The following is a 24,640-nucleotide window of genomic DNA, read 5'->3' as shown; positions in this document are numbered from 1 at the left end:
ACTCACCTAAGCACCCGTATCTAGTGTTAGCTCAAGTGGGAAATGTTTATAAAATGCCTTAAAGTAAGGGGACTGTTTAGTGCTCACCCGTCTTAAAGCAGATACAACTCTAAGCTTACTATGACCTACATTATCATTTAAAAATGAGACTTGTTCATTATCAACATTGTCCTCAGACTCACTATCACCTACTTCTGTACAATAAGATTGCCTTACTCTGGACATATATTGTTTGTCTTCATCAGGTAAATATTTACAAGTACTTAAAAAATGTTGGGACGGACGACCTGCTTGCTTACATAAAATACAACACTTTATTTGACGACCAGTTCTTATACTACCTGTCTTTTTTGCACTTCTGTCAAAATGTTTGTCTTTTATTGACGCCCGTAAAACTTTGGCATCAGTGGCTGAATGAATTTCGTCAAGTAAACTATCAAGTGCCTGTGAAATTTCAGGTTTCAAAGAAGCTAATGTTTTTGACCGTAACTCGGTTCCATATCGCTGCTTCACTAGGTTGGGCAAGTCACGATTAATAAGTCTTAACCAAGTTAGTACAATCAGGTTTTCCAAAGAAGGCGATAGTTCTTCGTCGGCTTCAGGTACTTCTCCGTGGTGATGAATATTGCCACCGGCACGAAGCATATTGTCTTCAATAAAACTAGCCAATCGCTGAAATAAGTCCTCAGGACGCTCATCTGGTTCCAAAAAGATGCTATTAAAATCAAGAAAGTGTCCACCAGTAGACTGAAATCCGTAGTGTAGACGAATTGACTGCCAAATAGAATTAATGGATGTCGAATTTTTAATTATAGTGTTTCTTGAAATAATCGGACAGTAATTTGCTATTTGCCCAAGCATAAGGTCCAAATGTGTGCACTTTTGGGCTGCTGTTCGTCGGTTAGCTTCGGCAACCGCCTCGCCATCGTCAACAATGCCACGTAAAGGATTGGCGTTGGTTTTCTTCAGCCATGTAAATCCATCTACAAGGAACGCTGCGAAGTTTTGATCAAGGGACAAGGTATATTGTAAGTTTTGTCTCCATGCTTCAAACGATGTTATTGTTTCAACTTTTGAAAGTGACCATTGTTTTGGAGCACGTGTGCCTGCCATTTTGTAAAGATCAGTTAAGTCCAACAATAGAAAATGTTGTCGTGTTAGTCAGAATAAATGACAAATTTTCCTGCTCACCTTTTACTTCTAGAGTGGAATAATGTTCAAATTGTTGAGTTATTTGAGATGTGGGTTTCTTAAACCGCTGCCGCCACGCCAGTAAGCAGAGAAAACATAACACATGTGATCGTTAGAAAGGCACATTTAATAATGATCGTGAGGCGGTAAACAGTAAAGGGAAATAACCCATCAATCAAACATGTATGATCATGACACATGGAGTAAGGGAGATAATACAGATTAATACATGTGACAATCAATACAATACATTGGCGTTTCAACTCTTTGCTCTACAATCTCACATCTTACTCATATGCTAGATAGTAAAATTTGATAACGTTATGAAATCACAATACAATTTTTTTTGTAAAATAGCATATAACCTATGTCATATTCAACAAATTTTTAGAATGGTGCAAGCGTCTTAACTGATGTTCGGTTTGCCTTTTTTATTGTATAAATTTCAAGATTTAGTAAAAGTTTAATCTAAGAAGACTTAAAGATGATTCATTTAACATCAGAATCTGACTGACGAAGGATATCTGTTATCCGAAATATTTATAAATAATTATATTTATAGTTCCTTTTTATATCATTGGTGTTGTTATGTACACTTTTTAGACGTTTATATAATTTATTTTATTGTGTACATGTATCGTTACTTGTAACGATCCAGCTCCCACGTGGGAAAAATCGTTGACTATTATTCAGACGTTTGATATATATTTTTATTCTTAGTCTGTATCGAGTGATTTATCTCGCGATCCGATTTTTCTTACAGCCTTACCATCAGGCAAACTATGTCTTTTTTTAAAAAGCTTAGAGCTTTGAGTCTTAAAATAGTTAAAACCGAACATCATGTATCAAATTTAAAAACTTATCTATCTCAGGGTATCGTTCCGATTGGGCTTATTTTGAAAGCCTCGCCCCTTACCACCGGTGAAAAATCTATCAGATTTATGGATAGATGGAATAATATTCTCCACAGTAGTTCCGTGAAATTGATGGATCTATTACACGCTGAGGCGTCTCATAAACATTTAAATTTACAAACTAGTTATAACCATCTTTACAATAAAGCATGCCAAGAACTTTCCGGTCCTGAATTGCTCACCATCAACGAGCGCCTCCATGACATCTTGCGCATTGAATCCCGGAAATTACACAAAAAACAAGTTAATAAATTTAAACGAGACGGCGTACTTTTAGACACTGTTGTTAGAGAGCAGACCACCTTAACTCTCAATCGTACCATCATAACCGGAAAAAAATCCCGGAATCGCCGATTCAAGAGAAAAAAACAAGGCTGCATGAACTCTACAAACACTGTAGTCAATTTGTCTTCAGTAGCTTTGTCGGAGACCGAAACTAAGGTACTGTCAAAAGGTCTTAATTTTTGCCCCACGCCGGGCAAAATAGATTCTATACTTTTGGAAGATGACCTAGACAAGTTAGCAAGATCCCTCAGAATCAAGGAATATTTTTCTAAGGACACCACAAAAAGTTCCACTGATAGTGACACAAGTGATCTCGACTCAGATGACGACCAAGAAGATGTCGATATTCCCAGATTCAGGAAAAAAAGTTCATGGATTCCTAAACCCAGTAAATGTGCTACTTTAGAACATATTATTGACAAAATTAAATCCGACGTAACACATCTGTCCACTGCTACTTCCCAAACATTCAACAATTTATCTTCTGAAGAAAACGAAGCTGTGCGGTTACTTAAAAACAGAGACGACATTATAATTAAACCAGCAGATAAAGGTAGCGCTGTTGTCGTCATGGACAGATGTGACTACATTCAAGAGGCGGAACGTCAACTCTCTGATGAGAGATTCTATAAGAAATTAGACTCTGACCCCACCCCTCAATTTAACAAAGAGATCACCACAAACCTGAAAAACATGTGTGAACAGGGACATATTGATGAAACCACATTTAAATATCTAAAACCGGAAAAATCAAAGCCGGGGCGTTTCTATCTTCTGCCCAAAATACATAAAGTCAATAATCCAGGTAGACCAATTGTTTCCGCCAATGACCACCCTACAGAGAAAATATCAGAATTTATTGACTTTCATCTCCGACCACACGTAGAAAATTTACCATCATATATACAAGACACAACACATTATCTTAAAAAAATGGAATCTTTGAACCCTCTCCCACCTGAAACGATCCTTGTCTCGCTTGATGTTACCTCCCTCTATACTAATATCCCCCATGATGATGGTATTGAAGCCTGTAGGGAAGTCTGGAACTCTCATAACACCTTACATCCACCAACTGAATGTCTCATCCAGCTTCTAACTTTGGTTTTAAAATGCAATAACTTCACATTCAATGGTGAACACTTTCTCCAAGTTAATGGAACAGCAATGGGAACAAAGATGGCCCCGTCTTATGCCAATATTTTTATGGGGAAATTAGAACAGAGAATTCTCAATTCTTATCTTTATCAACCCCTCTCTTGGTTCCGATTTATTGACGATATTGACATGAAGTGGGATAATACTGAACAAGCACTAGATTTGTTTATTCAACATGCCAACGATGCCCATCCCTCAATAAAATTCACATATGAAATCTCTGACTCTAAGATCACATTTCTTGACACTACAACGCAAGTGAGGGATGGAAACATATTTACAGATCTGTATTGCAAGCCCACAGACAAACATCAATATCTGTCTCCTTCAAGTTGTCACCCTAAACATTGCACCAAGAGCATTCCCTACAGCCAGGCCATACGAATAAAAAGGATTTGCTCCACCAACGATGTTGCCAAAAAACGACTACAAGAACTTCGCGGTCACCTAAAACATCGAGGCTACAAAAGGAAAGACATTGATAAAGGTTTTTCTCGTGCTAGCAACATCAGCCGAGATGAACTTTTACAATATAAAGTCAAAAAGGTCAACAGGAGGGTGCCTTTTGTGTTGACTTACAATCCAAAATTTGACAACTTGTCTCACCTTATCCGCGAAAGTTGGAAAGATATCGAAAAACATCCTAAACTATCCAAGATCTTTCCCGAGCCACCTGTACTGGCTTTCCGCAGGCCCAAAAGCCTTAAAGACTTGCTGGTGAGAGCTGAGTTATCCTCTCAAGCAGGCTCTTCGTCGGTGGGCTCTTGTAAGGGTTGTGGAAACAAACGATGTCTGACTTGCAAACAAATACTGGATACCCAGACTTTTAACAGTCACTCCACTGGTACAGAATACACCATATTTTGCAATGTTAATTGCAAGACTACAAATGTTGTGTATCTCCTACAGTGTAAATGTAGTAAACAGTATGTAGGCGAGTCAGAACAGCCGTTTCACAAACGAATGAACGGTCATCGTAGCGACTACCAATGCAAGCCAGACCTCCCTCTTAGTCGACATTTGAGATCCCCTGGCCACACTAAGGCAGATCTCAATCGACTGACCATTACTATCATTGACCACAACTCTGCTTGGTCTAGGGAGGATAGACTTACTCGGGAAAGATTTTGGATTAGAAAATTAACAACTTTGGCACCAAATGGGATAAATGTAGTTCGACACCATGCAGTGCTTCACATCTGGGTTATATTACTTATTATTACAGTCTCCGTTTCTATTTCTTTACCTTACTCATCTCTAAAATAAATCTGTTGAATATAACAAATTAAATTGCTTAATTTTTTGAGGGATGTATAAGTACCAAGCCACGTCCAACTATTTTACTTTAGTCAAAATTTGTTATTATATTTTAACGGCCGTTTGTTTTAAACATCGCAGACTCTAATGTAACTACACTACAGTTGTCAAATCTGAAATATTTAGAAATTTAGACCGTTCAGTGCTGTTTATTTGGAATTCTTATTGACGCAATCTTTCTTGTAACATCATAATATCGACACCGTTAAAGCTTTAAAATTGTGCTAGTTCACATCGCACATTATTATTTTTATTTAAAGCATATATGTGAACTCTCTGATGTAATTAGTCATATAACCTATGTCATATTCAACAAATTTTTAGAATGGTGCAAGCGTCTTAACTGATGTTCGGTTTGCCTTTTTTATTGTATAAATTTCAAGATTTAGTAAAAGTTTAATCTAAGAAGACTTAAAGATGATTCATTTAACATCAGAATCTGACTGACGAAGGATATCTGTTATCCGAAATATTTATAAATAATTACATTTATAGTTCCTTTTTATATCATTGGTGTTGTTATGTACACTTTTTAGACGTTTATATAATTTATTTTATTGTGTACATGTATCGTTACTTGTAACGATCCAGCTCCCACGTGGGAAAAATCGTTGACTATTATTCAGACGTTTGATATATATATATATATATATATAAGTGAAACAATGTTGTCATGACTGTAGCTGTTTACATCGATAAGGAACCAACAGAGACCGCTACCTCTTATTGAAAATGAGCTTTCCACAATAGGTTTCATCCACCATAACTGTTTCTCTCACACTCTCATACCCCACCCCCCTACTCTCTCTCACAGACTCGTGGATCCGTATTTATAGTTAATGAAACATGTTTCAGAAAAGCAACACCTCTTAAAACGGCAGTTTATGATTTCTATCACACCGCTACTGACAATATTCCACATGAACATTCATTCTACTGTATCAAATGTACACGCTATCAAATGATTTCCGTTATCATGAACAAATTTGATGAAAATCAGTTATGTGCAAATAGTGAAAACTGATATGCAAATCTTGAATGAATTTATGCACACTTATTAAAAAAAATGGGCTATTCCAAGTCAACCAAAAATATAATGAAATGCAATAAATTTGAACAAACGATTAGCATTAATAAAGTGACTCAATTAACAGTTCAAAGTTTTCAAATTGTTGGACATCTATACAAGAATACGAATGACGGCGAGATAACCCTCACACAAATATCAGGTGCAACAGAGATGATGCTGGTGATTCTTTTCTTTTCTTTTTCTTACATTACTTTGTTACGCAAACTTTATCTCTGGAAACTTATGAATTAGCGGCAGTGAAAATCCCACACGCTTATGCAGTTACGAGCAGAGGCTACTTTGATCATTTATATCATTGTAAGCGGCGGAATAATTTCCACACGCCCAAGCTATAATACACTTAATTTATTATAGGCGGGGGCCTTTTACTAATAATCTCTTTGGCTTTAACGTTGAGATCAGAAATATCCATCCAACGTGCGTTCTGTGCAGGTTCGCCACAAAGATGAACTAAATATTTATGTGTTCCGTTCACTATTTTACAAGCTAGTATACGTTTGATTTTAACATTCTCTTTGATATGACTATCTGTGAACGATTCAGGTGTCATAAAATTAGTGTCTCGGAACCGCATGGGTTTTCTGTGTGTCCTTTTAGAACGTCGCACGGGTAAATTATTTCCTGATGTGATTACATCCGGGACATTGGATAATTTATTTTCGGATGAAACAAGATCATTGCATGGACTATCGTTCTCACTGTGTTCCGAATGTTCATCTGATAGTAAATCGTGTTCTACTGTGAACTGATTGACATTTGTAATAACTGGATCCATGAAATAGTTACATTGATTAGGTTTGCGAACATATGCCGGCTTTAGTCTGTTAATATGGATTGACGGGAAAATTTTAGATGTAGTCTGGTCTTTTAATGTATATAAGTGTGGACTTTCACAATTTTCAACAACATATGGTCCTGCAAATTTGAATTTAAATTTATGTCCTGCACCTGTCGGGTCTTTACTCATGTATACAAAGTCGCCAAGTCTTAATGTTAAGTTATGAACTTTTTGATTAGCGCGTTCCATCATTGCTGTTTGCGACTTTAGTGCGTGATCCTTTACTTCATTCCGAATAATATCTAATCTTTCGGAAAATTGTTTAAGATAGTCATGATAATCTTTTGGGATTGACGCTAAATTCAAATCACGAACGTGTCCCGACAAAGGAAATTTAGGACGACTGCCGTAAAGAATTTCAAAAGGTGAATATTTTACACTGTCATTGGCAGTTGAATTTAATGAAAATAAAATAGATGGTACCATATCCTCCCAATGTTTTCCCTGTTGAATGTAAGGCGTCATGCGTTCTGCAAACGTTCTATGCGTTCTTTCACACAAACCAAGACAGTGGTGAGTAAAACTCGGTGTGAATTGCTGATTTATCTCCAGTAATCGACACACTTCCTTAATTGCACGAGCGGTGGCTTCCGAACCACTGTCACTGATCAGAGTATCGCAAACCCCATATTGAGATACAAGTTTAAACAAGACTTCCGCAACTGTCAACGCATCTTTGTTTGGTATAGGCTCTGCAACTAAAAATTTTGTGAACGCATCGACGGCTGTAAATATATAAGAGTTTCCTTTTGCTGACACTGGTACAGGTCCGTATAGGTCCATTTGCCAAACCTGAAAAGGCGCTTCAGGTGTCTTAAAAGCGACGATACCGGCTTTTGTTTTAACTTGAGTAACTTTTCGGCTCTGACAATCGTGACAACTTCTAACATAATCCGTCACACTCTGTAATAATTTCGGAAAATAATAATGTTCTTTTAACATGTCCGCTGTATGTTGAATGCCACCGTGTCCACCTAACGGTGAGTCATGGTACAATCGAAGAACGGTTTTAATAGCGACCTCTGGTAATGCTAGTTGATACGAAGTGAAAAGTTTTGTCCGTTTTATACTTTGCTGTACGAGTATGAAAAAGCAATCCATCCACCATGTCATAATTTGGAGTTTCGAGTAGAAGTTTTCTAGCAGCTTTCTGTGAAGACGGTAATTTATTCTGTTCAAAATATGATATAAAAGGTCCAACGTATGGGTCCCGCACTTGCAGTTTTTGAAAAGTGTCCTTACTAAAATCACCATGTCTAAAAATTTCAATTGAATCAGTGAATTTAACTTGCGTATTGTTCTCACTTGTAGCCGTTTCTGTACTAAGATTAGTTTGGGTTTCGTCACCATCGGTATTTAACGTTGTAAAATTTGAATGATCTTCCTTTTCCGTAGAAATTTCTGTATCCTGATTTTTAGCACTTGTTTTGTGATCGACTGATTCTGACTGATTTTCAGTGTCAATATTTTGAGATGAAGTTTCCGGTATATCACGGTTTCCTGTATCTGCTGTTATATTACGGTCTTCAGAGTCACATTTGTCCGTGAATATTTTATGTAATCTGGTAACTGACTTTTTATTTTGGAAATTGTTTGATTTGCTACATCGTAATCTTCTGTATCAGCGTCATATCCAAAATCTAATTGTTTGTTTTGAAATTGTTTACTGCGCTTAAAATGTTTTAAATTCCTAATGGAGTCGTGACTTTGCATTACGTTGTTAACTTCCGGAAGATTGTGTTCTTGAAAATCAGTACTTTCAGAATCCATAAATTTCGGAAATTTAACACGCTTTCCTTCAAATTGTATATCACCAACATGTTCGGGAACGTACGGAAAAAATGGGTCCTCTTGATCAGGACTATCATACCTTCACAACTTGTCAATCGAGTTGACCGAGATAAAGCGTCTGCAACCTGCATATCTTTTGCCGGTTTATATCGTAGTTCAAAATTGAACTGTTGCAATATTGCTACCCAGCGTTCATATATGGCCCCTTTAAGTTGTTTTTGAAATATAGGCCGAAGGGCCTGGTGGTCGCACTCGACAATAAATTTACGACCCCTCAAATACATTGCACAATCTAAAATAGCTGTTACCATCCCTAGTAATTCTAATTTTGTAGGTCCGTACGATCTTTGCCATTTGCTTAATGACTTAGAACCAAAACGAATTACACTGACATCCTTACTATCGCTAGCTGTCTCCTGATACTGGTACAACATGTATCCTATACCTTTAGAACTGGTATCCACTGCTAAATAAAACTCAGTATGAAAATTTGGAAATGCTAAGATCGGAGAATTTGTCAATAAAGATTTCAACTTGGTAAATGCATTTTCTTGTTCTGATGTCCAACGAAATTTGGCGTTTTTCCGAAGAAGTTTGGTTAGAGGTTCTATTTCAGCGCTAAAATTTGGAATAAATTTCTTGAACCAGTTCAACAGACCTAGTGCACGGCGAAGTTCACGTACTGATCGGGGTGACGGATATTCTTGAACTGCTGTAATTCGATCAGGCGGTGGTTGTATACCGTCTTTAGAAATAAGGTGGCCAAGAAACAAACAAGATTTCTGTGCAAAATGACATTTCTTAGGGCCCAATTTTAGGCCAGCGGCTTGTAAACGATTAAATACCTCATGTAAATCACTAAGGTGTTGCTCAAAGGTTTCTGATGTTATTAAAACGTCATCTAAATAACACAGACATGAATTGAATGTTAACCCATGGAGCACTTTGTCCATTAAAAGTTGAAATGATCCTGGCGATGAACTTAAACCCATTGGTAGGCGGAGAAATTTATATGTACCGTAACAAGTGTTGAATGCGGTATATCGTTGGCTGTCTGGAGATATAGGCATCTGAAAAAATCCTGAACTTAAATCGATATGAGTTATGAAATTCGGGGTCCTGTTTGAGAAAGACTCTGTTAAATCCTGTAATTCTGGTAGTCCATAAAAAAACTGCTGAGACTGAGAATTTAAATAACGGAAATCGCAACAAAATCTGAACTGAGAGAGACTGTTTGAAGACTGATTGAAATCGCTATTTTGGCTATTTCGGGACTCCTTGGCTCTTTTTGAAACTAACACTATGGGACTTGTGATGGGTATATCTTCGGTTTCACCAACCGGGGAAATTATTCCTTGTTTTAGCAAATGATCGAGATGATCCCGAAGTACTTGTTTTTTATCTGGGGTAAGGCGATACGATCGCTGATATTTTGGCTTGAAATCCGGTTTTAGTATAATCTTGTGTTGCACTACGTCCGTGAAACCTAAAGCAGGATTTTCATCTGTTACAAATATGTTGTCATGCGATTTTAAAAACCCTTTCAATTGTCCTTGTTCAGACTCAGATAAATGTTTTGGAATATCAAAATAGGAGAAAATTTTTGTCCCACTAAGTTCCCCATCTTCACACTTTTCGGTCGAAAACTGTACATTATTAACCTCTGGATTTTCTCTATTTCCTATACATGTAGCTATTAAATCAGAGTCATTGTCAAGTATCTCAAATTTCGCAACAATCTGACCCCTTGGAATATCAACTATTTCATTTGTAGAATTAAACAGTTTGACAGGCACCAGTTTATCTTTATTTACAGAAACTACCGATTTCGCTGTCAAAACACCCAATTTAAACAAATAATTATGGTTCGTGCATATTCCTTGCATACCATGTAAAATATCATTATGAACTTTGCCCCATACTATCATCTCAGAATTTGGCAAAACTGACAAACGCTTTTGATTTTTCACTTTACAGAAACGGGAACATACGGTCAACTTTGAAAAATCTAGCATAATTTTCTTCGAGACCAAATAGTCTGTGCCTAATAATAACGGATGTGATGTTTGTGAAAATACATGTACTAAAATCCAATGTTTTCCTTGTGGAATTTGTATTTTAATTCGTGAAACACCAATAATGTTAACAGATTGGTTATTAGCTAAAACAATTTTCTCACTAGTTGAATTTACCCATGACTTGTGAGTTTCAGGTATTGAATTAAATAATTGTTGTGAAATTACATTTATTGAGCTTCCCGTATCTACTAGGGCTGCAATTTTCAAATTCAAAATCTGTACAGGCAAATAAATAAACTTATTCCGGCTTTCCATATTTGATGTAGAACACTGCATTTCATCATCGGAAGTTTGAAAATGTTCAGATTGAACAGTGTTAATAAATGACCTAGAAGGCGAACGACTACGACATTTGGCACCTATATCAGTCCTCCCGAAAGACCGTGCCTGGTGTCCTCCGGGACTGTTCAGTTTCCCAAAAGTCTCTTACAATTAACCGCTAAATGACCAATTTGGTCACACAACTGACATGTGATATCGGAACTGCTAACTCCTTGTCCGTTCCAGTTGCAATAACGTTTAATATGATTTGGCGAATTACAATTGAAACAAAGATTGTTTGTTGCCTGAGGGAGATAGGTTGCCTGGTGACGACTGTTTGTTGCCTGTGGGGGGTAAGTTGCCTGCTGACGACTATAAGCAAATCGATCGGTATGTCTGTTTTGTTTTGTACTTTCATCAGTTTTAGATGTAGTTAAATTTTGGACTGCCTTAGTAAGAGTGTCTATTTGTGACTGTAAGGAGGCGAACTCGGAGTCACGTTTATCACTAGGTTTTGCCTGTTTACTTGCCGCAGCTACTTGTAGCTCAGCCTTCCTATACCCATAAGCTTCGCCCATTTTAGCGGCTGCTAATGCCGATGGACTGTCTCTATGGTGACCGGCTCTTACAAAAAATGCTAGTTGTTCGGGTAACCCTTTAATGAATTTAACTAAAATTTCGTGATCAGGTTTTTTCAATGTATTTGCTTTTTCCACAAGTTGGCAATAAAAATCATCAATTGACTGGCCTGACGATAAAGACATGTTTTCAAAGATTTCACTATCAAGCATAACTGTAGGATTTTGCCAGTCTAAATCAACATATTTGTCTGTGAACAAATGTACTATAGCTTCCCATGATGCCATATTTTCAGACGATAGTGAATTAAACCAGGTTAATGCTGGACCAGTAAAATGTAAATGTAGCGCCGCTATTATTCGGTTGTCGTCCAGTGGTGAGATGTTATGTAGGGTTGCATATGATTCAAACTCAGCAATAAATAATGCAGCATTTTCATGGGGATAGCCGCCAAATTTCCGACAGTTTGCTAGTTTTTCCATCGTGTCTGAAATGGCAAGATTTGAATTACATGTTGAAAAGTTCAAAGGTAGTTTTGGGGACGGAGTAAGTAAATAATTAATATCTGGCTCCCGAAGCTGATTTAGCGACAAAAATTCGTCTGATAGAATAGAGTGTGGTTGTACAAGTTCAAATTCTAGGGAATCGTCAGAGTACTGGGACAATGGTGATACAGAAACGGGTAAAGGCAGTAGTGGGGTTTCAGGCGACTTAATTGATATCAATCCAAATTCGACCTCACTGTTGTACTCGTCATCAGAAAAATTTGCCGAGAGTTGATTTGAAGTCATTTACAAAATTATGTTACCAACGATCAGGATTACCCTATACATGTAGCGAGTAAATTCTCACATACACATTCATAAGATGCCATTTTAATATAAAGAGCAAAAATCAACAGTTGTGGGTCTAGCGAGCTAGAATGACTTTTATATGTATACTTCAGTCTAAATGTATTACGCTTTGTTTAATGCCTTGTGCAGCGAGTTAATTCTCACATACACTGAACCACTATACATACAACCATGTTCAAGTATCAATACAAAGAGCAGCGAGATAAATTCTCACATACAAAACTGAAAATCTGTGAAAAACATACTAATCAGTGAGGTAAATGTTTTAATTACAATCTTTATTAAGCCTTAAACAAAGTCTGAGAAGCCAAAGCTTCGCTAGTGTAGGTGACGGATGAATCCCATCCAAGTACAGAGCGAAAGATGTACTATAACTCGTTTGCAGATCGTAGTGCCGCTTTCTGGATGCCAAAATGTCCAAATTGAAATCCGGTGAGTTTTGTCCTAAAAATTCGTTTAAAGTGATGATGTACTTATTCACTTCTAATATCTGCTCATGTAGAATATCGTCCTTCTTTAAGAACTGGTCGGGGTCAGGGTGGTTATGAAACTTGTTCCACCAGTAAATAGAATAAAACGGAACTTGAAGAAAAATAAGTCGCACTGTTGGGAACTGGTGTATAAAGGTGTAGATATCCCGAAAATCCTGGCAAAGATCTGTTACCACTTGAAAATCAGATGATTTCAAAAAAACATATTTACCAGTCTTGAATGTTAAGTCACAGGTGCCCAACCATATAAAAAGAGTAATGTGTATCTGTCCTACGTCCTGAAATGTCTTCACAGCTTTTTCTTTCAACCATTGTGAATTCTGTTGTACCGTCGTGCCGGGATGTATCCACCATACAATTTTCCGTTCAGGGTGTTTATCTACATTCTGATCCTTTAAATACCTTCCCTTACTGTCAGATAAAACGACAGGTATATTTTTCAAAGTTCCCACATTTTCTAACCTCGGACTTAAGTTGGTGAGATTTTTCTCGGCTTTAGAAATAAGACTCATTCGGGAACAAAAATTTCAACAACCAACGGAAATAAAAATTGTCTCTGTGTAAAAACCATGTGCTTGCCGCCTACATGTAGTGTCACGCTTCAGTGCACGCAAATCGATCCTCGTGGTAATTCACAAAAATATTTCAGTTACACAGTATAAAATTGAAACAAATTGTCAAAAGCGGTTTACAGAACAAATTAATCCATTTGAAGTCCTCCACCATGAGATGTTCTTGCCTTTTACGGGGACTAAATAAATGGACAAGACATCATTACAAACACGTCTTTATTCTCCATAAGCACGCTAATACTCAAGAAACATCAAAAACAGCATTACGGGTCTGACCTTACACCCTTACCTGGAATAGCCCCGACCTCGAACAGAATTCAACCCTAATACATAACAAATCAACCAATTTTTTTCCCATGAAAAAAGGGAGGGGGGCTGAGCCTATGGTAAACAATGCCGTGAGATCGTCCATTTAGATATGTATAAACACACACCTTCGTCCAGTGAGAGTTAAGATTTAAAGCTCGGCACATGTAAGGACACTTATCTTCATATGTGATTCTTGATGTCATGTATACAATAAATGTTGACGGTGTTGTATTTCATTGTTTATGTTTCTACAAGAGGGACAAAAAGATACCAAAGGGTGGCTAAGAAAGAAAGAAAACAAACAAATGAACAAACAATAGTTTACATCACAACATAAAAAACTAAATACTAAGAAACATGAACCCCGCCAAAAACTTGTGGCAACCCTCGTGTTGCTTATATTTTTATAAACCCGGTCTCAAGTCTCATACGGTAGTCGGTAGGTCACATTCTTACGGTACGTCACTTTCTTGAAAAGTTGACGTGATTGTGATTACGACATTGGGAACATCTCCGCTATCATCTGTGAGACTGATATTGCATAACCATCAGTCACCTCGTGATTGAGTCCGTAAAATTTACGAAGGAATGATTTTAAAACTTCACCAATAGGAACTCTTGATTTAAAAAATACGCTGTGAGCAGCAACCCTCTTTCAAGAATATCATGATAGGAATTACAAGCCTGGGAATATCGTATCAATTGGGAGATATATACTCCGTATGTAGGCGCTACTGGAATGTTGCTACATATATGTAGAAATGGAAAGTCCACAATTAGAAAGCTGAAATCATATCTTTTGTTGTAAAGTTTAAGGTTTAAACAGTATTTTATTCCAGTAAATTTGGAGGAGATTAGGCAACGTACAACGTCTATGTAAGCTTCTCCATGACTTCAGTCAAAAGTCGTATAAAGTTTTTTTTTCCAACTGACCCGCATTGTCAATTTTTATATCTTAGTAAAGATATATATGAGACACACTTAACTTTATCTGTTGCATCCTTTATCTCTAGTTGATTGGATAGATGCGTTTACCAAATGTTCAACTATTTAGTGATAGAACAACATCTATCTATATAGCGGAAAGGACAATTAAATGATACTACTAACTTCTTTTCTTTCTTCATAAGAAATTCCTGTGTGAAGTCAGTCTCATAAGAATAAGGAACAAGTCGCCAAGAAGAGGGACACATATCCCCTGGGAATGCCGATAGTCTGTTGAAAACACATCCTCCAATCGAAACAAATATGTGGTCAATCAAGAAATCCAGTATCTTTATAATGTCAGTTTCAAAGAATTTTATGTTCTGTGCACGATGTAGTGACGATATTGCCGATATTTTCAATTTCGGTCATGATAAATTTTTGTACCTGCTCGTAACAATGTCTCATCGTCTCTTTTCCTGTCTACATCGGTGAAATCGCAGACATCGTGATATTGACAACATCGTGACGACATCGTCTACATCGTTCTCCTTACTCTTCTACACCGTTGACATCATCGACATCTTGACGACATCGTTGACATCGCCGATATTGCGATGGTTTGGATCTAACAAAACTCAGTTAAACTCTACATTTATATGTCATGGATTACTTTTTCTCCATATTAATAATAACAATCAATAATATAATATTAACTTCAAATGTCAATTAACCAAAACAACAGTATGAAACGATATTGACAACGTGGTACAATATCGTGTCGACATTGTCAACTTCGCGATATCGTGCATGTCAACGATGTGGACAAGAATGTGAAACCATATCAACAACGTTGTACAATATTGTTTCGACATTGTCTACCTCGCGATATCGTCAAGGTCAGCGATGTAGACAAGAGTATGAAACGACACAGACAACGTTATGGAATATCGTGTCGACATCGTCTACTTTGCGATATCGACAATGGTCATTTTCTTATAAATTTCCTGTTTAAAGTTAAAAATTTTCGAAAAACTAAGGATTTTTTTTATTCCAGGCATAGATTTCCTTAGCCGTATTTGGCACAACTTTTTGGAATTTTGGATCCTCAATGCTCTTCAACTTTGTACTTGCTTGGCTTTATAAATATTTTGATATGACCGTCACTGATGAGTCTTATGTAGACGAAACGCGCGTCTGGCGTACTAAATTATAAACCTGGTACCTTTGATAACAGTTTACACCACTGGGTCGATGCCACTGCTGGTGGACGTTTCGTCCCCGAGGGTATCACCAGCCCAGTAGTCAACACTTCGGTGTTGACATAAATATCAATAATGTGGTCAATTTTTTTTTATAAATTTCCTGTTTAAAGTTAAAAATTTTCGAAAAACTAAGGCATCCATGGTACTGAACTTGCCGCCACAGACATCTGCTGTCTTGCCTTCCGATACTAAGTCACCAGAAGTTACCTTAATCCCAGATCAGGGAATGGTAACCGGCTTACAAAAACTAAGCCTTTCAGACGAGATCCCTGCTGAACACAACAAACATGGTGTTAAAGAAGAGATCCCTGTTGCACACCAGTAACAAATCAACCCCACATCGGAGATAACTAGATTTCTCTTACGTAAGTACCTGCTTTTCTCCCGATTAACAAGCTTTAACGATCGGGCAGAATCCTTCCATACATGGAAAGTAAGCTTCAAGAACGTGACTGATGAGTTACAAGTCTCTGACTCAGAACAGATCGACTTACTGATTAAGTGGCTCGGTCCAGAGTCTGCTAAACATGCCATAAGCATAAGAGCGTCGAACGCCAATAATCCTACAACAGGTATACAAAGATTATGGAAAAGGCTTGACGAGCGGTATGGTGCTCCAGAAATGTTGGAAGCCTCTCTCAGGAGTAAACTTGACAAATTCCCAACCTTGACGAATAAGGACAACGCACGTCTTGATGAACTATCTGACATTCTATCAGAAATAGAATACCATCTTTGTATTGTGCTACCTCCAAAACTGTGTCTCAGATTTCCAAAATCATCAATAGAACAAATTTTATACTCAATTGAACTTAGTGATCTCTAATGAATTGATGTTGCAAACTTCATTGAAGATTTATGAGAGAATGAAATACAATAGGAAAAATCTGAGACAGAGTTTTGGAGGTCAAACTGTGTTGTGCAAGAATCTATAAAAAAAATTTAGGATGCTATGAAGAACAAAGAAGCTTAATTCATTCAAGTATGGACATCACAGAATGGCAACTAATTACATAACAATTGATTATGTAATAATTATGTCATAATGAAATTATCACAATTTGAAAGAATAATCCTTCTTCTTTCTTTTGGTACCTCATTTATAAAATTTAAAGAAAGATGAGTGGAATTACATCAGTTTAAAGATGTCTGATTGGGGATGAAAAATCTTTTTTTTGTGCTACCTTAAAAATGTACCAAGTCTTCCTGTCAAATGTGTTGTGTACAGTACTATAGTCCAAAAATATATCCAAAATTCAGAAAGATTGAACTAATCCGTCTAACGAATTTAGCCAATACACATCCTCACCCTTATGGACAAGCTAGTCGAGAGATGTTCAGAAAACTGTAAATATGACCCTTTTGCACATGGCCTAATTATCTTTCCATATCAAAATCAATTAAAATACAACATTCAAAAACTTATTTCTCATTTCTTTTCATTTCCACCCCAACAAAAACCTAATAAATGAACGAGGAAGGGAAAGAAAAAGAATAAGAAAAACTACACTTTAAAAAAAAAAGATCTTTAATCGTAAAAGAATCACATGTACAAATGGTTTTCCGTGTGAATATACAGGTCACCGTCCGTACGGCCTTCAACAATGAGCAAAGCCAAGACTGCATAGTCAGCTATAAAAGGCTCTGAAAATACGAAAGTAAATCAATTGAAACGAGAAAACTAACGGCCTAATTTATGCATAAAAAATGAACAAAAACAAATATATATAACACACCAACAAACGACAACCACTGAATTACAAGGTCCTGACTTGGGACAGGCACATTCATATAGAATGTGGCAGGGTTAAACATGTTACCGGCCTCCCAATCCTCCCACTAACCTTGGACAGTGATGTAAAGGTACAACATTAGAAAGAACAATACACATGAAGTGAAAAAGGATCAACTCATCAGATGGATACAAAGAAAAATGCTACACAGAGTAAACGTGGCCGGATACTTGTATATCCTATCAACAAAATGACACTAGGTACAGATCTGTGAGTACTCACAGTTACTGACAGCCAGTTCAAAGCCACTAACAACAAATAAAAAAAAACCAAGCAGCTTAGTCTATTTCTTGATGAAAACTCAATATCGATGGAAATTAGAATATGTTAGTTCATTTTGAAAGTCTATACTCTTGAATTTTGAAATTAGCACATATGGTTTATTGTCTACTATAACCCGTCCGTCGTTCGCCATAATTTTTTTTACATACCGGTATTGCGGTATGTGTGGTATCTTTCGCGGATCAGAAAAACTGTTGTCCTTCCGATTATGGTTACTTATATATTCCAGTTAGCAACCAGTTGCTATTTTTTGAGGGAGGTGGATTTTTTCCTTAGGGAAATTAATTTTCAACTTTGTACGATTTTGACGTGCAAACATTACTTTTAACTTTTGCATACTTTTTTCTACAATGTGTTGGGTAAAATATATATTTTCATACCGTTCTAGTAATTAGCAAACCAGATACCTTGTAGTCAGTCAGAAAGGACCGACATGACAAAACGTGAAACAATTTAAACGAAAAATACAACTCATACTCGAAACAAACTTGCCTTCAGAGTAACATTTGATCCATTAGCAAAGAAGATTAGGCAACAAAGAGTAATCAAGTAATTGATGAGCTATATACACCAAACGAACTAATTTCCCGATATTCGAAGCGTTACTAAATAAACTACTAAAGAATTCATTGGGGTACAAAGGACAATAATAGACCATCAAGTAGTAGAGAAGACAGTAGAACAGACTACAAACAAGACTAGTAGTGAGATTTGTCAAGGCTATTGTAAATTGGGTGTAATGGTAGTGACAAATTTGACCTGCCGGTCTTGATAGAATGTGATCATATTCCCAATAATAGGGACGAAATTCCTACTCCGGAAGTCACAATACATCACCCTCATCTAAAAGAACTCAGAGGAAGCATTCTACCATTAGACGAAAATTGCCAAATTCTTCTCCTAATTGGCAGAGACCTTATAGAGGCACACCACGTCCTTGACCAGCGCATTGGACCACCCAGAACTCCATATGCACAACAATTGAAACTTGGTTGGGTAGTGATAGGAGAGGCCTGCATTAACAAGCAGCACGTACCCTTTGAATTAAACGTCAAAATAACCAACATTCTACCTACTGGACAACCGTCAAACTTTCAACCATGCACAAGCAAGTTTGACATTCGGGAAAATTACACGGACCCTGTAACGAAAGATTTACAATCGCCACTCTTTGAAAAAACAAGGGACGATGATAAGCCTGGAATGTCATATGAGGACAAAATGTTCATGAAGCAAATAAACAACGAATTTGTGAGAGACTCGGAAGGAAGTTGGGTAGCACCGTTACCGTTCCGAGTGCCAAGACAGTCGTTGCCAAGCAACAGACAACAAGCTCTACATCGTGCTAATATGTTAGACACTAGTCTGAATAGAAACCCAGTAAAGCGGGAACACTTTCTTACATTTATGAGTAAGATCCTTGACAATAACCATGCAGAGCTCGCTCCACCATTGGACGACCATGAAGAGCGCTGGTATTTGCCATTGTTTGGTGTTTATCATCCGAAGAAACCCGATCAGATTAGGGGTGTGTTTGATTCTTCCGCCAAATGTAACGGAGTTTCACTCAACAGTGTCCTGTTAACAGGTCCAAACTTGACCAACGATCTCTTGGGAGTACTGCTGCGTTTCAGGAAAGAAATGGTCGCAGTAACTGCAGACGTTAAACACATGTTTCACTGCTATGTAGTAAGAAAAGACCACCGAAATTACCCGAGATTTTTATGGCATAAAAACAATGACCTACAGGAGAACCTTGTCGAATACCGCATGAGAGTTCATGTTTTCGGAAATAGTCCGTCACCTGTCGTTGCTACGCTTGGACTCAGAAAAGCAGCTCAAGCATCAGAACAAGAGTTTGGCAGTCACGCGACTAGCTTTGTTACTAGAGACTTCTATGTCGACGATGTTCTTACGTCATGTCCTACAAAAGAGGAAGCTGTTAAGCTCATGAAGGACACACAACAAGCATTAGCAAAGTATGGAAACTTAAGGCTTCACAAGTTCGCCTCTAATTGTGCAGAAGTTATGTCTGCGTTTCATGCCAATGATTTGGCTTCAAATCTAAAGGATCTAGACTTAGAATCCGACAGTAAACCCCCTACAACGTATTCTTGGACTCAGCTGGGACGTAAACACTGACAACTTCTTATTTCAATTATCATCAGAAAATAAACCGATCATTCGGAGAGGAATTTTATCAACGATAAAGTCTCTACGATCCTCTTGGTTTTTTGGCTCCGGTGATTATACAAGGGAAACTCCTATTAAGGAAAATATTATAGAAACCGTCGATTGGGACCAACCTCTCACTGATGAGACAGCAGATGAGTGGAAATCTTGGAGAGATACTCTAATTGCTATCGAAACATTGCGCATTCCACGTACCTACGTGCCGTATCTCAGCAAAACCGCCACAAAGGAGTTACATGTCTTCTCTGATGCATCAGAAAAAGCCATAGCAGCTGTTGCATATCTAAGCACAATCGACAGTAGTGGTGAACCACACATAGGTTTTATTCTTGGGAAAGTTAAAGTCGCACCAACAAGTGGTCATACTATTCCACGACTTGAACTATCTGCTGCCGTATTAGCAGTTGAGATCACACAAACCATTGTGGATAACTTAGATTTACACATAGACAACGTGAAATTCTACACAGACAGTAAAGTTGTCTTAGGTTACATCAGTAACGAGACAAGAAGGTTCTTTATCTATGTCGCTAATAGAGTGGAGAAGATTAGGAAATTTAGCACTCCAAGTCAATGGAATTATGTACCAACTAACCGTAATCCCGCAGATTCTGGAACGAGGTCCGTACCTGCTCACGAAATTCATAACAGTGAATGGTTATTAGGACCAAGACAACTTCTTTTCTCAGAACAGAAGAATTCTAAGGACATATATCAGCTAATAGACCCAGAGTAAGATGGAGAAATCCGTACAACTGTTAATGTTGCAAAAACATTTGCCACACTTGAGCATAAAGATATCGGAACTGATAGATTCAACAGATTCTCCAACTGGACATCACTTGTGCGAGCGATAGCCTTTTTAGAACGTTTTTCCCGTTTACACGGGTCAAAACAGGCAGCACCAGTGACTTCTCTGGAAGGCTTTTAATTCGAATGCCGAAAATTTCATCTTAATATCTGCTCAATTTGAAGTTTACGGAGATGAAATAGATTGCATTAAACGTCAGCAACAAATTCATAAGCGGAGCCCGATAGCTAACCTAAATCCGTTTTTGGACGAACGAGGACTATTACGAGTAGGAGGCCGTATTGCTAAATCTGACTTAAACCTCCGTGAAAAGAAACCATTGATCGTCCCTGGACGCCATCATATAGCGACATTATTAGTCCGACACTACATTTGTACCATGATAAGATAAAACATCAAGGTCGCCATTTCACGGATGGAGCGATTCGATCCGCAGGATTCTGGATCGTCGGAGCTAAGCGCTTGATCTCTTCTCTCATTCACAAATGTGTGACATGCCGCAAACTAAGAGGAAAAACTGAGTGTCAAATCATGTCTGATTTGCCAGAGGACCGTCTTGAACCATCACCTCCGTTTACCAACGTTGGAATAGACACATTTGGACCCTGGAAATTGTTTCACGTAAAACACGTGGTTGATACGCAAACTCAAAACGTTGGGCAATTCTTTTCACATGCTTAGTGACTAGAGCTGTTCACATCGAACTAATCGAGGAAATGAGCTCTTCAGCCTTCATTAACGCCGTCAGAAGATTCGCCGCTATAAGAGGTCAAGTTAAGATTTTCCGATCCGACCGTGGAACAAACTTTATTGGCGCAATCGACGATTTAAAGATTGACTCAATCAATGTTGAAGATGGACCCTTCAAGAACTTTCTGTACAATTCTGGTACAACTTGGATCTTCAATCCGCCACATTCTTCCCACATGGGTGGAGCCTGGGAAAGAATGATTGGTATAGCAAGGAGAATACTCGACTCTATGCTTATCAACGCCGCTGGAAGGAATATAACGCATGACGTGCTAAATACGTTCATGGCAGAAGTTTCGGCAATAATCAATTCAAGACCTCTGGTACCAGTATCAACAGATTCAGAGAATCTGCTAATCTTAACACCAGCTATGTTATTGACACAAAAGACCGATTACATCTTCACTTCAGATCAGCTTGGAGAATTCGACAAACGGGATCTATGTCTAGCCGAATGGAGACGTGTACAGGCTCTGGCCAGTGTTTTCTGGTCCCGTTGGAGAAAAGAGTACCTGCCGTTACTACAACCACGACGAAAATGGACCAACGATCGCCGTGATCTTATCACGGGAGACGTCATTCTCATAAAGGACAAAAATCTTTGCCGCACTCAATGGCCCATAGGAGTTATATTAAAATCGTTCAAAGGATCCGACGAACATGTCCGGAAAGTAGAAGTACGAGTAGTCGTAAATGGAAAAGCATCCGTGTACACAAGACCAATCGTGGACATGATTCTTCTCATCGAGAATTACTGTGTATAATTAATATTATAGTGATACTTTGGATTTATATAATCAGATATTCAATTGTGTGATATATTTGAAATAGTGATATCAGTAAGACATCAGACGAGGAGTATTCTGTTCCACATTCAATGTTTATTACATGTTTTCATATTTATCCGGAACAAATTGAACTGGACCGATTTCTTAAATCAACGTATTTATAGACTACCTTTAATTTCTGTGACACCGTCCGCATCAACTTTTCAACACATGGAAAATGGACGACTTTTTTTACCTTCTGAGGAAATTGAGACATACCACTGTCAACTGAGTACGTTTGATTCAATCATAAACTGATAAATTAATCTGTTTAACTCCGTTATTTTTGGATAAGTGATTTATAAATACATACGAACTGTAAGTTATTTATATCCGAGAAATGAACTGTAAATTCTACTTTCGTTTTTGACTCGATTAATAATCTTGTATTTAACGTTCATATTTAATTCGTACACATTGTAAAATATTGTATTTTTATTTCTTTCAGTTTACCAATCTACTGACTACTATGTAAACCTTTCTGGTGGAATATATTAATTACAATTTTCAAAACAAGTTGTGTTCTTTATATATTCATCGAGATTGCGATTGCAGTAACGTGGTTAAACTAGTTGAGTCCGGCTCAGCATAGGAAACAAGAGATGTTACAACAAAGTAGAATTAATCCCTCCAAAAGACAAGATACATGTATCTACGTTGGTCATTATTTTTTATGAAACATATATAGCAAAACCAACTCAATTTATCTTTTAGTTTGAAATGGGGAATACTTGTGTAAAGTGTAGAAAAGTCAAATGTTTGATGAAAGAGTCTTAGGTTGTATGAACTTTAAACAATTTTTGGATTTTTTTAGTATCCACATCTAATTCACGCAAACCTTTACAGGCATAAAATTGATGTTACTAATTGTAAAATAACTTAAAATATACCTGTATTTATAAAAACAGCTCTTGATCTGACAAAAAGATCTCAATTTTTATTTTATTTTGTTCATCCTTCATTTCTGAAAAGCAAATATGGCTTGAAAACAATTCTTAAGACATACACAAGTTATCAGTGTTTGCTCCCTCTTAGGGCAAGGCTTTTAATGATCTATTGTATTGGGTTTTGCTACTTTTTTTTTTTATCTTATTAGCTGGTGACTGAAAGAGAATTAACATTATCAATCAAAATAATTAACCAATCAAAGATCGATTTTATTAAGTAATTTAAATACATTCAATAATATCTGCATTATTATGATATACACATATGGACGTGTTATGCATGATGTATTTTACCTGGAGTGAGGTTCCTTTTATTGATATTTGTATGTTGGTAACTTAGTTAGTGAACAAGGTAAGATGTTTTAAAGCTTAGCCAGCAGGTTCATTGTATTATATTTATGATAAATATTAGCAGCTCAAATGTTAGACAGCGGGATAAATGACCATCAAACGCTGTTCCTTCAATTTTTGTGTTTTTCTATGTGTATATATACTGATTTCGTTTCATGAATGATACTTCTAATCCTTTCTTTTCTATTAAAATATACCAAACACAAACGTGCACGGCTAATGCCTCCGTGCAGATACCAGCGACTTCCCTGCACACGTTCCTTTTCCCATTATGCCCATCAGGGGTTGGAACAACACTGTCATTTGAGGGTTCCAAACCTTTGGAGACAAAAGCTGAGTCATCATCTGACAGTAGAAACATAAACATAAACGCCCTACACATCCATTCATTACTCGAACATACCTCCTACTACAAGTGTAATGTAACATTGATTTCCTTTATCAAGTTACTGACAATAAATTTTATAAATTTGTTTTATCAAAGTTCCCTTCTTCTGATCTTTTCTTGCTTCTCTAAATTTAATTTCCAATTATTTAATGGTTTTATTTCATTCCTATATCCAAAAGCGATTCATGCCAAAGGTGGGCGGTTCTCTACGACCACTCCGGCTTCCTCAATCTACTATAACTGAGAGTCATGAAATAGTCTGTCTTTGACACATTCCCCATTTCCTTTCTCAGCTTTATGTAGTGCTGAAATTGTCGTTAAACACCAAATAATCAATCAATATCAACCTACATGAAATGACTATCTATTTTATTTGCAGCC

General features: G+C 37.2%; 3 protein-coding genes across 3 annotated transcripts; all 3 read left to right on the top strand.

The window, feature by feature from the left end:
- Window positions 1-2,483: 2,483 nt before the first annotated feature.
- LOC139503305 (uncharacterized) lies at window positions 2,484-4,462 on the top strand. The gene is made up of 2 exons (XM_071293065.1): window positions 2,484-4,035; window positions 4,458-4,462. Exons 1-2 carry the CDS (start codon window positions 2,484-2,486, stop codon window positions 4,460-4,462), a joined length of 1,557 nt encoding a protein of 518 aa, XP_071149166.1.
- Window positions 4,463-17,834: 13,372 nt separating this feature from the next.
- On the top strand, window positions 17,835-20,921 carry LOC139503301 (uncharacterized). The gene is made up of 3 exons (XM_071293062.1): window positions 17,835-17,910; window positions 18,768-20,123; window positions 20,278-20,921. The coding sequence occupies exons 1-3, from the start codon at window positions 17,835-17,837 to the stop codon at window positions 20,919-20,921; spliced, it is 2,076 nt and encodes a 691-aa protein (XP_071149163.1).
- A 791-nt stretch (window positions 20,922-21,712) lies between these two features.
- On the top strand, window positions 21,713-22,510 carry LOC139503300 (uncharacterized). The gene has a single exon (XM_071293061.1). The coding sequence runs from the start codon at window positions 21,713-21,715 to the stop codon at window positions 22,508-22,510; it is 798 nt and encodes a 265-aa protein (XP_071149162.1).
- Window positions 22,511-24,640: the final 2,130 nt, after the last annotated feature.

This window comes from Mytilus edulis, chromosome 14 (assembly GCF_963676685.1).
Source record: "Mytilus edulis chromosome 14, xbMytEdul2.2, whole genome shotgun sequence".
Taxonomy (NCBI): Eukaryota; Metazoa; Mollusca; class Bivalvia; order Mytilida; family Mytilidae; genus Mytilus; species Mytilus edulis.
This window is presented reverse-complemented; position numbering and strand designations above follow the sequence as displayed.

Bases quoted from the DNA above. Each gene is read 5' to 3' on its own strand.
- LOC139503305 (XM_071293065.1), top strand. From the start codon at position 2,484: ATGAACTCTACAAACACTGTAGTCAATTTGTCTTCAGTAGCTTTGTCG.
- LOC139503301 (XM_071293062.1), top strand. From the start codon at position 17,835: ATGGATACAAAGAAAAATGCTACACAGAGTAAACGTGGCCGGATACTT. The intron at 17,911-18,767 runs GTACAGATCTGT...CGGTCTTGATAG, and splicing joins TATCAACAAAATGACACTAG to AATGTGATCATATTCCCAAT. The intron at 20,124-20,277 runs GTAAACACTGAC...AAAATATTATAG, and splicing joins TTCTTGGACTCAGCTGGGAC to AAACCGTCGATTGGGACCAA.
- LOC139503300 (XM_071293061.1), top strand. From the start codon at position 21,713: ATGAGCTCTTCAGCCTTCATTAACGCCGTCAGAAGATTCGCCGCTATA.